This window comes from Mucor mucedo (genome assembly GCF_025094135.1).
Source record: "Mucor mucedo strain NRRL 3635 chromosome Unknown EV154scaffold_234, whole genome shotgun sequence".
Taxonomy (NCBI): Eukaryota; Fungi; Mucoromycota; class Mucoromycetes; order Mucorales; family Mucoraceae; genus Mucor; species Mucor mucedo.
In genome coordinates, this window is record NW_026252518.1 from 1 (window position 1) to 15923 (window position 15923).

Genomic DNA, 15923 nt, shown 5'->3' on the forward strand with positions numbered 1-15923 from the left:
AGATGAATTTGAACAGTATCTTGAAAACAGGTCCAGTACGACAGGCATCATCCAAAGGCACTAAGTCAACTTCCGAACCAACCATCGTACTGCTCATCCCTTGCATAGAGCATTGCGGCTATCTGCCTATGTTAGAACACAGTAAGGAAACCAGGATCTTATTTCAAAACTAGATAAACATTTTGGTCTCGAAGCAGTTTATGTTATGTGTAACTGGTCATCTTCTATTACAAGATTTTATGAGCGGTCCGAGGCCTTGGATTCCGTCGGTTGCTTCAAAAAGCTGGAAAAAGGTTGTACTTGATTGATGAATTTAGAGCAAGTCAGTACTGACCAGCTTGTGAACGTAAAAGTCTTGAAACGTTTCGGATGGCCGATAACATGCGCCCTCATAGACGAAGAACAAATCCTCGTGGAATCAGCCATGGCCTCTTAAGGTATGCTGATTTTACGTGTTTATAATTGTTTATATAATAATTTTCTTTTGTTCTTGTGACAGATGTACAAATCAAAATTGTAGAGCTATGACTGATAACACAAATATAATTGTTCCTCGTCTGTGGAATCTTGATAAGGAGCCTTGCTTGAACATAGTTGATATTTTTCGATCACTTCCAACTGAAAATGGCATTCCCCCAAGATTTCGACGTGTATAGGTTTCCTAGAACCAACGGAGAAGAGCAAGAACCAAAAATAAAGAAGCAAACGTTAAAAATGTACGTCGACGTCGCAACTAGAATTTTCCACGCCTGTTATCACAGGTCAACTATAGATACACTTAAGTGGTAAGCTAATTTTTTTTCGGAAGATAAACTTAATTTTTTTACTTTGTGAACGAATTTTTTTTTATTTGTGAACGAATTTTTTTTTTACATTTTGATCTAATATTTTCTAACAATAGTATACTCGTTGTGTTTTCAGGAAGAAACACTAACTTCATGTTCACCGGCGTGAACTTCAACTTATGCACTGCGGCATTGTTCGAAAGAATAGCCACTTATCTACCCTCTCGACCAAAAGCAATATCCAATTTTTTTGATGTAAACCGAGAAGATCTCAGAGGTCATCCAAGCTTTGGGCGAGTGATGATACTCCACGTAACGACGTGTACCAATAGCTGTCATTGATGTCATTTTGGGGTGTTTTTCTTGTTGCAAAGAGGGTTTGTTGTGTTTGTAGGTAAGTAAAATTATAAGGCGGTATACTGGATTTCCCACCTCATTTTCCAATAAATGATTAAATTTTTTCCAAAGTCAGACGCTAATTTTTCCAAATGTGGTTGATAATTTTTCCAAAAGGCTACAGCTAATTTTTCCCAAAAGTGATTTTATACTTTCCAAAAAACGTTTACGCTAGAATGAGCATCGACAATCTTATGAGCGACATGTCCCTGGAAGAGGAGCTGGATCTTACAAGTGAAGTGGCTTATATTAATCTGTACCAATTGAATAGCACTTTAAAGAAAGATGACATGGTCATGGCCATGGAGTGTGACGATGAGCTTGCTGAGAAGTTAGGCTTGGTCGCTGATGACATCGTAACAGACGAGGAAGACGACGAAGAACTTGTCACAGAAACATCAATCGAGACTGAAGCCCGAGTGAATAATTTTTGTGAGACTCACCTGAATCAACCAGAACTAAAGCTGAATTCGAAGGGGAAAAAACCTTACCAAAAGTATACCGACGAACAGATTCATCATTTTATTGATTTGATTGCTTCTGGGGAGAGTGTAAAATCTGCGTGTGAAAGCACAGGTATTGCATTATGGTCAGGCTACAAATATAAGAAAACTTATAACAATGACCCTGAGCATGGACTTATTCGCCGAAAAAAGAGAGGAGCAAAAGGGTCTTTATTCAAATTAAAACAGCATCATGCCGAACGGATTATCAGTTATATCGACGATAAACCCACAGCTGTCCTAGATCAAATTAGTGAATCCTTGTGTAGAACCTTCGAAACTGAAAATCTGTCCATAAGTCGATCTGCTCTCCACAGATTTTTGCGGGTTTATTGTGCTTTATCAATGAAGAGATTAGAAAAAATACCTGCCAGGAGAAACCATAAAGATGTTATTGAGCAAAGAAAACTCGCTGTAGAAACATGGCTAGCCGATGAGGAAATGGATTTTCAGAAAAATTGCGTTTTTATAGATGAGGCCGGGTTCAATGTTAACATCACTCGCAACAGAGGATGGTCTAAAAGAGGAACACCTGCCAAAGCCATCGTTCCATCTGCACGAAGTACATCAATTACAATTTTGAGTGCTATTTCAGTTGATGGTGTTATAGACATTTCACTTAGAAAACCTACATCATCTGTTGCCACTAAGAAAAGAAAGGTTGACGGTAGAGACGTGAAGATTAATGGCCGAGTGGGCACGCGGTCAGAGCACTTCCTTACGTATTTAAGCAGCATGATGGATTGCTTGGACCGAAATGGGCTCCATGGCTACTATCTTGTAATGGATAATGCACCTATACATAAGCCAGCTGCAATTCGAGAGCTTATTGAGAATAGAGGATATAAATACGTTTATTTACCTCCTTACTCTCCGTTTTTAAATCTTATAGAAGAGTTTTGGTCCAAAGTAAAGGCAGGTATTAAAAGGAACCCTTTGGACTCAAGTGATCTTTTAACACCGATAATAATGGAGTCTGTTACCAACGTAACATTGAACGATTGCCGCGGATGGATTAAACATTCGGTATCTTTTTTTCCTCGTTGTGTTGCTAAGGAAAAGATGTTATAATAACATTCACAAAAATTTAATTTTGGAAAAAATAAAGACATTTTTTGGAAAACTTAGCTGTAGCCTTTTGGAAAAATTATCAACCACATTTGGAAAAATTAGCGTCTGACTTTGGAAAAAATTTAATCATTTATTGGAAAATGAGGTGGGAAATCCAGTATAAGGTACGAATTAAGGATATTAGGAGTAAAAACAAGTCACGCAAGTTCTGTCTACTGATCGCTCGGTAATCGCTTTTATGACTCGAGGCTCTAATGAAACATCAAAGTCGCAGTTATCACTTACATTTGATTCATTGTAACAACAATTAAAAATTGCTTCCATAACATTGTATAAGTGATCAAGATAAGCAACAATTTGAGGCAGTTCATCTAGTGATAATGGAAGGCGAATAGTATCCAATTCAACCATAGCAAGCACATTACTAACTGGCTCACTTAAGTAAAATTTTACGTTTTTGGCTAAAAAAATATGGTCAGGGTTAAGTATGTCAAGTGACTGTATGTATGTTCTTCCGAATTCATTTATAGCGAACTGACCAATCGCCATTACTACAAATGTGTGCTTCAACTTGTATTGGGTTGTTGCCTCTTTTGAAAATATACGTAAACGATGCAAATCAACATTGATTTCTCTGTGATTCTTTGCCTTGTCCATTGGTTTTACCTCAATAAACACGATTGATTTTTGAAACATTTTTATGCATCCATCTGGTCGACTTTTTATTAAGTTATCGTCCAATCCATTAGTATTAGTTCGTTTGAAGATAATATTATCATCACCACTGTCAAAAAGTGGTGGAAAAAGTGGCTGGAGATATCTGGTGCATAACTCAAACTCTTTGATTTTTTCTGTTTGGTTATCAAATGGGAGTGTTTCAACCATCGAGTTAACATATGAGAGCAATTGTGTGACCATGGGATCAGTGATGTTACTTGTTAATGTCAGAACTTTAGTCACCGTATCTATCCTCGATGTTCCACAATTCTGGCCGTTAACAATTGATATGAGCACCATCATAATATTAGCGAGGAATTTATGGTCCGTACCCTTGAATTTAAGAGAATTGTATATGCTTTTCCTGTTACAATCTGTTGTGGAAGTGAAGTGACGCTCCAAATCTGTATGGGGACTCTTTTTTTCAATAAGAAGGACGTTGGAGAGAGCAAGAAGATGCTGTAAGTGACTTTCAAATGTTAGAAGTGATGTTGACAACGACTCCAATATAGTACGCTTAAATCGGGTCTATGAAATCGAAATATCTTGATAGTTACGGTCTCTGTGGCCATCGTTAATTTGAAGACCCTTGGAAATCATTTTTTTGGCTTCGTCCAAGGGTGCTGATTCCACAGTCTCCGTTGTTTCCAATGTATCGGAGCTTGTTGGACTGGGTTTTGGAGTTGAAACGACATCATCATCATTTGCTTCACCGTTGTTCGCCTGATCTCTTTGTTTCCAGTAATTTGCTGCTTCCTTGATTTTGCACCATTTATTGTAGCTGTTAAGTATTTTTGCTTGTTTTTCTTGTTCTTCTAGAGTGCATTTACATTGTATTGTGCCAAACGTGATCTGTGACATTTTTAGCATTCATCTCCGACTAGTACAAGTAATATAAAAGGAAATTTATTCATAGTAAGATTTTTTTAATGTGGGGACGTTTTTTTCTTTATATGAAGAAAATGCTTAGAAAGGTACAAAAATAACTTAACTTCTAAATTCACATTTCTATATGTCCTTCCATAACTTTAGTAAGCCTTAGTCACTGTGTTCTTGTAACCTTGTGATATGATAGTACTAACTATCTATATTGGGTAATTGATTCCTTAATTATTCTTAATGTATTGAAGTCATAGATATGGATTTATTTAATGTAGCAACAATATAGCAGATCACCACACATAGAATATCTGACCTAATAAGGGAATTGTTATTTTCACCCCTTCTTTTCTTATTTTCACCCCCTCGATTTGTTTTGCTCTTTTTTGACCAATGGAACTGCGTATTTGATTTCACTTATATTTTGACATTTCGGCGGGACTGCTCTGTCAAAGCATTAATAAATTGTGCCTTTTTACTTTCATCCCACTCCCGTTACGTTTGTCTTAACTTTGATTGTTTCAATGTCTTTGTCAAACGAAAACACCTCTTACCTTTCTGACGAGGATTTGCAGGAGCCCCTTCCCTTTCGAACCAGAAGAAATTTTGAAAGCGTCTACGAAGTAGATGATCTTAACGATGATCACGACAATGATCTCGATGAAGAACTCGAGAGCGAAACCTTCGTCGTTTTGTCTACTTCTGCCCCTTCTCAACTTGAGTTTAGCTCTTGCGAAACTCTCGAAAGGTTTGTGATCGATCACTGGAAGGATAACGGCTACCTTGTTTCTTTGGGCCGTTCTCGTTCCTACACCGATCGTTGCCTTTAGTCTTTAGATTTCAATTGCGATCGTAATAAAAAAAACAGCAGTAAGTCCACCGGTAAACTACTTTCGAAGACAGGACACACCAATTGCCCTTTCAAGTGGGTGGTCGGTTCCAGTGGGAGAAAAGATCAAGGTGTTTATACTGCAAACTTCACCCTGCACTTAAATTATAGTGAACATAATCATGAGTCTGCTAATTCTCTCGCTGGTCATTCCACTGCATGCTAGATTGGAGAGAATCACATAAAGGTAATCAAGAATATGACTATTGCCATTGACCGTGATTTGGCATTAAAAGGTGCTTCAGAGACAGTTTTTGAATCCAGCACAATTATTATCTGCCGTTGGTATATCAACAAGAAGGTGTTGGCCAAATGCAAAAAATATTTTTTAACAGATGATGATTAAAACGAGTCTATGGTCAGATGGAATTGATGTATAAACAGTTTCAATGAAGAATGAGAGCGAAAGTGGAGTTTCCTGAGAGATATTAGCGGGTTGAACGCAAGATACCTCCTACCATTTGCGTATCGTGAGTCAACATCGGTGCCGTTCAAACAACATTTTGCCAACCCTTGGATCAATAAGCACCTTCACCTTGGCACTATCAACACATCCAGAGTTGACGGTGCTCATAACAAGTTGAAGCGAAGATTGATGGTGTCTACCAGTTATTTAGATAAGGTTGCTAATTTGATGAAGAGCACTATTACAAATCAATTACTTCTGATTTGATGAAAGAAATATAAAGTACGTAAAAAAAACAATGGTACTATAGGTACGATTATAAGTCCTTGTTACTTTATTTGACTGAAGTTTTAACTATGAAATAATGTGGTCTATTTATACTATTTTAAAAGCTGACTGTTATTAGAATTGCTAGTCCGTAAATTTATCTTGACTGTTGAATTCTACATGAATTAAAGGGTACGTTGTCGCCGACAAATTACTTCAATGATTTCTAATAATATTTTCTATCGGCTCTTCCATTGTATTTAATGTGTCAGAATTCCAAATTTGGATAATATATATAAATTTGGATTACCGATGGTTTCATTTTATGTGCGTTTAGCACAGTCGTAATTTCCATGGCTTGCCAAATGTGGGTGTTTTTAATAATGTCATCGCTGGTTTTCATTATTTGTTCACTCTTTTTATATCTTGCTCAAAATTGCCTAAGTAAGTACCACGACCACTCCGGGTATTTTTGCATCAATTGCATTGATCCAAAAAAGTATTTTTACGTTCTTTGAAATTGCCGTCTAGCGATTTTAAGACTATTACCTCAGCAATAATTCTAAGGTGTTGATATCATATTTCGAAACGATCTAGTTAGCGCTAAAACTTTTTCAAATACTACTTCTTCAAACTTATGCTATAAATAGTACTTATTCTTCAACTTGGGCATTTTTTTGCAAAATCCTATGGTTATCTGGTCCATTTTAGATGTCGGTCCATATTATTTCGTAGATGGCTAATTGATATGATTCTAAAACTGTTAAAACATGGTCTAGTACTGTGGCTGTCGGACGTTTTGTCTGTTGACACCATTATTTTTTAAGTTCATGCATCAGATCTGCTTTATGGGATATACTTTTTTTTTAACTACTGAAATTCTCAGAAAAGACAATTCGTAATCGATTAAAACTATTTCCATATTTTTATAAATTGTTTTCGACTTTTACGAAATATTTTTTAGTCTTTTTCTTGTATATGCTTTTTTTTAATTGCTTTCTGCTTGAGACGAAATCAAGTTATTTTGTTCTAATAATTTGCATAGCGGCGTAGGCAACGGTATTTTAGGTATCCGTACAATGTAGGTTGTTTAAAAATATGTCAAAAATAGTATTTGCTGATACAGTTATTTTCTTGGTTTTTAGTGAGGAATTATCCTGTATACCGCATCCATTCATCTTCGCTTTGCTGGATCTATTCAAAATGTATTTCAATTCTTTCCCTGTCCAGAAATTTACGATTGACGGCTTGTTGTTGTTTATCGTTTTACCACTACTTTGTCAGTTCCTGATTACCCTTTCGAATATTTCGAATAAATACTTGTTATACACAGTTTCAATTATGTATCGTAATTCTTAGCAACTAAACATTTAATGAAGTAGAAGGCCGATTACTTTGTATTTGCTGTCTATCAATGTAGCAAATATTTCAACGCAAAACGATCAATCTATCGTAGGAATTTCATTTTAAAAAACAAACTCTCAGTTCAATGTTGTAATATGTCGCCATTTACGTTATGCTATGCAAAATTGCGGCTTCAGTATGGCCGTTTTTGGACTTGTAGCATTGTATATATTGTTGTGTTTTAAGGTAAAGTAAAATTATAAAATGACTATAGGAGTAGTGTCAGACTGTTCATAAAATGTCTTTTATTAATAAATGAAATCTACGAGTATCTATATAAAAGACTGTCTGCTGTGTTCATATCTCTAGTGCCATCTTGAAGTTATCATTGATTAACAAAAAATGTATACGATTATTACATAGTCACTAATTTAGTCTTCTTCTGATTTGAAGTAACGTGATTTTGTCTCTTTTGTAACTCCACCTTTTTTTTATTCCATGTTCCTGCCTTCAAATATAAAACGTTGTATGCGGAAGCATCATCCTCTTCCCTTCTCTTTTTTTTTCCTCTTCTTTACTTTATCTTTTCTCCTTTTAACTTTTGACACACTGGTAAGTGTTAACTGAAGCATTGACATCTAGCAGTCGTTAATTGTATGCTGTGAAGGGTAGTTGTGTGTCATTTTGTTGTAGTTGTAGTTTCTTTTGTTGTCTTTCCATTCAATTCGTCCATACCAACTTGGTGGTAAGATTTTCTCCCTCCTATTTACGTTTAACTTTTGCTCACATAATTGTATTTCTTTTAGTAGGTTCTTTTATTTCAATAAATAATCCATCATAAATAGCAGTCAAAAACTATCGTCATAAATTACTTCTAATAAATGTTAAGTCTTCTTAAATCTCTTTGCTTTAAACTAAATTTTGAGTATTTCTCAGACGCACTAAATTAGACTTGTGATGTAATATCTTTATAGTTCTTACTATGACATTTATTGTTAAGCTTATATCACAAATGGTATCAGCATGGATAAAGCTTTGTTAGCTCTAATATGGCTATATCCTTGTTATGTCACCACACACTCCTCTGGTACTGTAGTCATGTTTATTTGTTGATATTTCTGTATTCAAGATCTTATCTATTTTTTTTCTTTGAATTAAACGTTTTCTACTCTCATCCATTTTATATTTATTAATACAAATAGATATATAATGTCTGAATCTTTTGTCCTCACCATAATAATTATTCGGTTCTGCTCTTGCCCCGATCCACTCGTCACAGGCCCACTTATTGAACGACGTTATCATGATTAATTTTGTGTATAGCTCTGTTAAATACACCAATACTAGAACCAGTCTCCAAAGGAATGATACCATTAGAGCAGCGTTGGACTAAACAAAAATATGGTAGGCTCAAAAATGGGTTACATGTTTTGAATAAAAATGTTTCAGTAAAGGTTATGGAAAAAAAGGGTTTAACACCTTATAAGAGTGAGAATAGCTTATATATTTCCTATGAAGCGCTGTTAACCGGATCCATAACTTAATAATAACAAAAAACAGAAAAATAAAAATGTTTGGAAAGTCTCCCTATGAAACAGTATGTGATGTCATTTTACAAAATACGAAAACCTTAAACGGTTACTATACTTTAGAGGGCGCTGTATATACGTTTTTAAAATTCAACGCACGTTTAAGGATGTTCTGATATGATTTGCGACTTACCTTATATGTGAAATTAGCTCAGATAATTTCCATAGAAGTTTATAATACTTGAACCATTTCTGAACCGTTTCTAATTTCTTATAATCTATTTTGGTCATTAGTTTAATGTAATCAGGGAACCTTAAGTATCGGATCTGTAGGGATAACGGACCGGAATTCTCGGAATTATCGCATAACAACGGATAGCGGACCATAGTACCCTGAAGTCAACGGATTTTCAGGGATAACGGACCGGAGTACCCTGAAATCAACGGATTTTGGGGGATAACGGACCAGAGTACGCAAACCTATTGGATCTTGACGGATAACGGACCAAAATTCTTAGATTTATATGATTTAGGCTGCTGACATGAAACAAAATATATTGAGATCTTAAATAGGAGATGTACTAATATGGACAAGCTCCGTTTTTTTTTTTTTTTTTTTTTTTTTTTTTTAAAAAATGTTTTTTTATGAATATTTTTTTCCTAAATTGAATTCTGTTAAAAATAATGTTGCCATATTTTTTATTATTAATCTGCTGCTTAAAAATGAAAAGTCTGTGCGCATCGAATATGAAGCCTCCAGAAATAAACGGTCCTAAAATGGACTACTAAAATGCCAAAATACGAAATAAAATTTTATTACTGTTTCCTTACCTTCATTTTTTTAAAATGAACAATCACAACAACAACAAGCCTATTAATCACCAATTTATTGAAGTCACACCGAATTGTGTAGCCTATAGTAGCAACCGTCGCATGCTACTACTGCTTCAGAAGAACAGGAGGTTTCTGTCATCTTTCCTGCTGCACCTGCTACTGCTACTACTGATGCCACGGATGCTGACGCCACTATTAAGTTTCAGATACAAGATACAATTGCACAAACTGGAATTCGGTTAGCACCTTTAATCTGATTGAATTGTATGTTGATTACAATAAGCGCTTGCAGTCCCCTCGTACGCTAGCTAAACGAAATGACTTGTACAGTGCATGTTGTAATCTTTCAAGACCAAAAACAGCATCAATGGAAGTAGACCTTTGAGTCCATTAAAGTTTAAGTGGTCTGCTCTCGGTGCTGCCTTCAGACATCGCAATGATATACAACCACGTTTGAACTTTAAAATTTCAAGACCATTTTTTTCCCAAAAAAAAAGTAAAAATAGATATGAAAATTGTTTCCTTTTTGGTTTTGTGGTTTTGTTTACGTTTCCTTGCTGTACAAGCAAAACAATAAAATACAAATACAAAATACGAAAATAGTTTTTTTTTTAAAATTGCCTTAAAAAGCGAAATTTATTTATAGAAAAAATTGCCCCACAAAATCAGAAACTGGAAAAAAGTGCCTGTTTGCCCCTCGGGGCTACGCAGGCCGACCAGGCAGGCTATTCAGCCTTGACAGACAGGGAAGACCACGTAGCGCAGACAGGCCACGTATGACACGTATAGCAGACAGTGAATTCAAGCTAGAAAACCCACGCAAAACTGATTCTGTTTGAGCTGAAGCTACGGAAAAAGGTATTAATGTGATATTCAAGTGTCTGTGGTAGATGTTGTACTTACATTTTATCCGTGCTTAAGCTGTATCACGAGCTAATTTATAAAGTGAATAATGTGTTTAGTAAAATGGATAATGATTAATGTTAAAATTATAGTACCTTGTATGAAGCTTTACGCGATATATCTATTGACAAATGAAACGCGTTATGTATTAGTTTAGGATGTAAAATAATCACCAAGATATTACTTACGGTATTTCAAAGAGAAAAGAGCCTCTAAAAAATAAAAAGGCAATTGTTAATGATATATTATTACAGGGAAGCACAGTACAGAATAAAGTATACCTTTATAGATACACATCTTGAAAGTAAAAGGGGATAGAAGATTACATTTTTGCACAAGTCATGACATAGCTACCTTTTTCGCGTTTGACTTTGATTAAATTGAATGTGAGAGAAGAATTAGTAGAATGCCTTATGATAGTATTGTTAAGACATATGTTCTATGACATACCATTGTTCATAAGCATCATAATATTACAAGCAATAATCACGCGTTTGTGAAGACACGCCACGGTTAAAAAAAAATACGTAAGAGAAAGAAAAGCGACCTAAGAAAGTTGGGTTGCGTGACAAAATATCGTTCCGCAATGACGTTTGTAAATTATTGCACCAATCAAATTGATAGCTTATGTCCGCATAAGCTAAGCATTAAACACATTTTTTGATCTGAACGATATATAAACCAAACACAATCCCCAGAGTGCACTTTATCAAAATTCTTTATTTTATTATAAACAACTTACTTTGATTTTAAAACACTATGAAAAAAACACCTGGAACAAATAAGTTCCGTGCAAAACCTGCTTTACCGCCTCAGGAGCAAACGTGTGTGTTATGTAAATACAGTACAATTAATCGACACTCTTTTAAAGTGCATCAAAGATCAGGACACCACTTAGAACTTCTGGAGGCGATTCAGTCCAATCAAGGATCACTACCTGCCAATGACATCCAACAACAGTAAGTGAGCGTCTTCATCAATTTAAAAATATTCAGTTTGTACTTATCATTATTATTTTTGGGAATACCTCTGACGAACAACCTACTATCCCGCTAAGCGAATCTCGTAGTTCTGATATGGAGTCCATTGAAAGGTAAAGTTATTTAAGGCTGTTAAATATATTCAAATTACTTACATCAATATACATTAGACCAATCCAACCTGAACGCACTGCCAAACCATTGTCTGAACATGCAAATGAATTTGATGAAAATCAATATGATGATTATGATGGTGACGGTGATGATGATGGGCGTGATGATGGTGAAGAAGAATTCGATGGTGGTAATGCCTTTGACCATTTCAACAATGATTTTAACAACGGAGGGGAATCTGATAATGATAGCGAATCTAATGAACCTCCCGTTCCTGTTGACGACGTCAACAACGGCTCTAGTGGTGATGGTGGTAATGGTGGTGATGATGGTGATGATGGTAGTGATGAATATCTTGATTTGAGTGGTGATGTCAACGACAATCCAGCATATCCTTTCAAAAATGAATACATAATGCATGCCCTTCTTTTCTTCAAGTCTGGTAGCTTTAAGTATTCAGAAGTCCAAATCAAATCAGTTCTTGATTTTGGTAAATATATGGCTGAAATTGCAATCAAAGAGTACAGAGCTCAACTAGCTTTGGATCCTTCTGATGTTATATATGATTTCCGTGGTTATTTCATTCCCCACAGCGTTTCCAGATTTCACAAATCCAAGAAAAGTTGTATACCTTGTTTTCCTCATGCTCCCCATTGTGCCAAAGATGATAACGGCGGACTTCTTGTCGAACCTACTGAACCTGCCACATCAACTAGCACATCTGGTACTGCTACAGCAGCTGACGCTTCTGCTCCTGCTCCTGCCTCAACCTCTGCTCCTGCCAATACCTCTGCTCCTGCCAATACCTCTGCTCCTGCCACTGATCCTGCTGCAACAACAAATACAACTGCTTCTGCACCCGCTGTTCCTGTTGTTGTCGCATCAAAGCCTGACTTGTTTCTCAATGATGTATCTGAACACTTGCGACTTCTCGTAGGTAATTCCTGTATGTCTGGTTTCCTGTCACATCTTCCTGATCGAACACCTAACCAACGAATCAAGCTAAGTGAAGGTGAAAAGTGGAATTGTGATAGATTGTTTGAGCATCCCATGATAAGTACTGGTCCAAATCTTCAACTCTGGGTATCGGATAAAGTCTCTTTGCTGTCTGAGAGCAATATTCCTCTTCGTGATCGCCAATATTTTAAAGTGGCCAAGATATTCCAAATATCAAAAGTTGTGAACGTTGATTTGTATCCAATTAAACCCGATAATAATCTTGGAATTTGCTGTTTATACGACATTCTTCTCAACTATCCCATAACCGACTTTGACATCAATAATGTCTTTCGTGCCGAACATGAATCCTTCGATGCATTTACCAGCTTACAACATATAAACGGTGACGATTATCATTGTTCTAGAGATGTTGTTGCTAATACTCGATTGATTCGCGCTCACCAGGACATGATTGATACTGGTAATAAGTACAAGCGTCCGCTGCCAATTAGATCACGTATAAAAAGCATAAATCCCAATTCGTCAAACTACCAGGTCGTTAGAGTAATTCCGTACAACCTTTGCTCTGATGATACCAGTGGTAATTCCACATCAAAATGGAATTGTTTTTATTCGTGGTCGATGAATCCCGCCGCTGTTCCTCTTAGTGTTGCCAATCATTATTTGAATCAATTTTTTATATATGGATCAAATCGTCATACTGCTATGGAACAGTTGCCTTCCCTTGTCCCCGATTTGAAGAAACTGGAAACTGGTCTGCCAATGTTTGATGCTATGTTCAAGGAAGAAGTCTTTGTTGTTGCTCCTCTTTTGTTTATCAAGGCTGACAATCCTTGTCATGCCGGTGTTACTTGTTTGAAAGCTTCAACAGCTACTTATCCGTGTAGAAAATGCTTCTGGTGTCGACATGCTGATGCTTTTGATCCTAATAGAATTACCACGGCCGAAGAACACATGTCAGTTCCAAACGATGACTCGAATAGTACGGATTTCTCGATACGTGTTCGTAACAAACAGGGTGATTATATCATGGTCGAAAACTTGAAGGACCTCGGCTTCAAGGAAACTTCTGGCAAAAGGCTTTTGACGTTGTCTTCTTGGGATTCTAGCAAGGATACACCGGTAGAAATTCTGCATGGTCTATGTCTCGGTTTAATCATATACACGTTCAACAAAGCTCCTGATTGCTTTTTCGACAAGAAGCAGGTTGATCGCATTAGTTATTTGTGTGCATAGTATGGGTCTAAGGCTTTTACCAATTTGTCGACGCATCTCAAAGGATACAAAAGCTTTCTTTAAGAGACTTCAAACTTACGATTCAGATGCTCCCAATTGTTCTCAGAGTTGCTCGTGACCACATTGATTTCCTCAACCTTTGTAATGATCAATTCCACCGAATGGTAACGTTATTAGTACTTTGGACAAGCTTGGTGAGCTTTGCTCATCGTGTTATAACTGTGAAATACATAAAAACTTTTCTGCCTATCTCGATTTATTGCGTCAATACGTTGATGATACTGTTATTGATCTGGATAACCTTGATCGTACCGTTGTTCCCAGTAACCGACGTACTCGTGGAGAGCCAGCAACAGCAACGACAACTGCCTCAGTGCGCAGTCAAACTACTTTTGAAGAGATCTATGGTCTTTCTGGTGAACAATGTAATGGTGCTACGATTCCATACGCCAAAACTGGTGGTTCATTGTGTAATCGTTTAAAGACTCATTTGATAGTCCATTTGGTAGAGGATTGTCTTCAATTTGCTTCTACTGTGCTTCTCGCAACTGAAAAGAACGAGCAATTCAACAAACGCATTAGGGCAATTGTCATGAAGACCAACAAACAAAACCCTTCTCGTGATTTGGCTCTTATTAACGGTCGTGAGGTAATGCTGAGAAGTATTGCGATGGGTCTTGTTTGGGATAAGGGTATGAAAACTCGTGGTAGTCTGGTCAAAGCGTGGTTCGATAGGTTCAGTGAGAACATGTACTATTCTGCTAATCGGGAATTTGGCAGTACTGAATATATTGCTGGAAAGAAGATTGCTTTGAACATGATGGCTATTCTCGATGTTGACTTGGATTCTCTTGGGGGCGTCGTCTGCTTGCAAAGGTGGTAAAACGTCGCGGCGATCAGGCTATTGTTGAGGTGTATGAACTTGTTTCGAGGCCAGCCTTCGTGATTTACGATGACAGTAGCCTCATTTCTGTCTATCAAGCTGACGAAGGTAGTAATCTCCTCACCAAGAAAACTGAAGAAATCTTGGACTAGCTGAAGTATAAACTGACTGTGGTGGAATCACTTGACATGTCTCAGGAAACTGAGATTGACACTGTCAAGTATTCTCTTATCAACAAGTCCAAGTTCGGTACTTTCTGGTGGCTTCATAACACTAATCGTTATTTCAAAATTTTAGAAAATGAAAGAAACTAATCATTTTGTTTTTTTTTACATGTCATTTTTTCAAAAAAATCAAAGTCTCGTCCATTTTGTTATCCAATAAAAATGCTTAGCTGCACGAATCGCTATCCTGACCCCCATAAAAGACGCTAGAGTAGTTTTCAAGGTGCACAAAACCTTCATACAGTTGTTTATATCATAACATCTGGCCTTCAATCACTTATTTTGTTTTTTCGCCCAATCGAAAAGTTTTATTTTTTTTAAAAAAAATTCTGACACGGGAATTTACTTTTTGGTGCAGAATTTAAGAAATAATTAAACTTTTCAACTCGTTGTGTATATTCCTATGAAGCGCTGTCAACCGGATCCATAACTTAATAATAACAACAAACAGAAAAATAAAAACGTTTGGAAAGTCTCTGTGGTATTTGACAAAATATTACATAGAAAAGTAATGAGATAAAAGTATATTTTTATTAGGGGTAAAAATAGACTAAAAGAACTCTGCTGCTATGAAATAATTGATCCTTTTTATATTGCACAACTCTCCTGAGTTTTAATGATGAGTCAACCTTTCTGGTTTTGGAATAGATCTATCCTTTGTTTCCCGCCTTGGGTTAAATGGATACTACTCGTTAGAATTGTTTCCAGATAACGTTGTCCCATATCAGTGGATCGGGAGCATGAGTATGCTAATAAATCTTTAGTATTACGAGACACTTATTTATCAGATCATGCAACGGTTACTGTAAAAGATGCATACTTGTTTGTCAAGTGTAATTGGCAATAGAACATAATAGTTGATCATTTATTCATTATCTTTGTAATGAATAAATTACGATCCCAAATATAAAATGTCTTATCGATATTTGTATATTTGGTTGTAGAAGCTAGGTATCCATTAATTCATACACTATTTCTTTATACTCTTTATCAGCAGTATAAC

The 15923-nt window shown here is 36.2% G+C and overlaps 5 protein-coding genes across 5 annotated transcripts; 2 read left to right on the forward strand and 3 right to left on the reverse strand.

Moving 5' to 3' along the window:
• Window positions 1–2: 2 nt before the first annotated feature.
• EV154DRAFT_488261 (uncharacterized protein) lies at window positions 3–656 on the forward strand (the record flags this gene model as incomplete). Its single annotated transcript, XM_051599079.1, has 4 exons — window positions 3–141; window positions 174–293; window positions 338–437; window positions 500–656. 4 exons carry the CDS (start codon window positions 3–5, stop codon window positions 654–656), a joined length of 516 nt encoding a protein of 171 aa, XP_051450658.1.
• Window positions 657–2941: 2285 nt separating this feature from the next.
• On the reverse strand, window positions 2942–3211 carry EV154DRAFT_402776 (uncharacterized protein; the record flags this gene model as incomplete). Its single annotated transcript, XM_051595310.1, has 1 exon — window positions 2942–3211. A coding segment is annotated over one exon (270 nt), but the record flags the coding sequence as incomplete, so codon positions are not given.
• An 81-nt stretch (window positions 3212–3292) lies between these two features.
• EV154DRAFT_395674 (uncharacterized protein) lies at window positions 3293–4291 on the reverse strand (the record flags this gene model as incomplete). The annotated part of the gene is made up of 2 exons (XM_051595179.1): window positions 3293–3846; window positions 4030–4291. Coding segments are annotated over 2 exons (816 nt in total), but the record flags the coding sequence as incomplete, so codon positions are not given.
• A 4251-nt stretch (window positions 4292–8542) lies between these two features.
• Window positions 8543–9173, reverse strand: EV154DRAFT_488263 (uncharacterized protein; the record flags this gene model as incomplete). Its single annotated transcript, XM_051599080.1, has 3 exons — window positions 8543–8646; window positions 8786–8796; window positions 8980–9173. 3 exons carry the CDS (start codon window positions 9171–9173, stop codon window positions 8543–8545), a joined length of 309 nt encoding a protein of 102 aa, XP_051450661.1.
• Window positions 9174–11066: 1893 nt separating this feature from the next.
• EV154DRAFT_531807 (uncharacterized protein) lies at window positions 11067–15091 on the forward strand. The gene is made up of 6 exons (XM_051603854.1): window positions 11067–11482; window positions 11581–11616; window positions 11674–13805; window positions 13880–13977; window positions 14004–14675; window positions 14849–15091. Exons 1-6 carry the CDS (start codon window positions 11283–11285, stop codon window positions 15008–15010), a joined length of 3300 nt encoding a protein of 1099 aa, XP_051450662.1. The 5' UTR covers window positions 11067–11282; the 3' UTR covers window positions 15011–15091.
• Window positions 15092–15923: the final 832 nt, after the last annotated feature.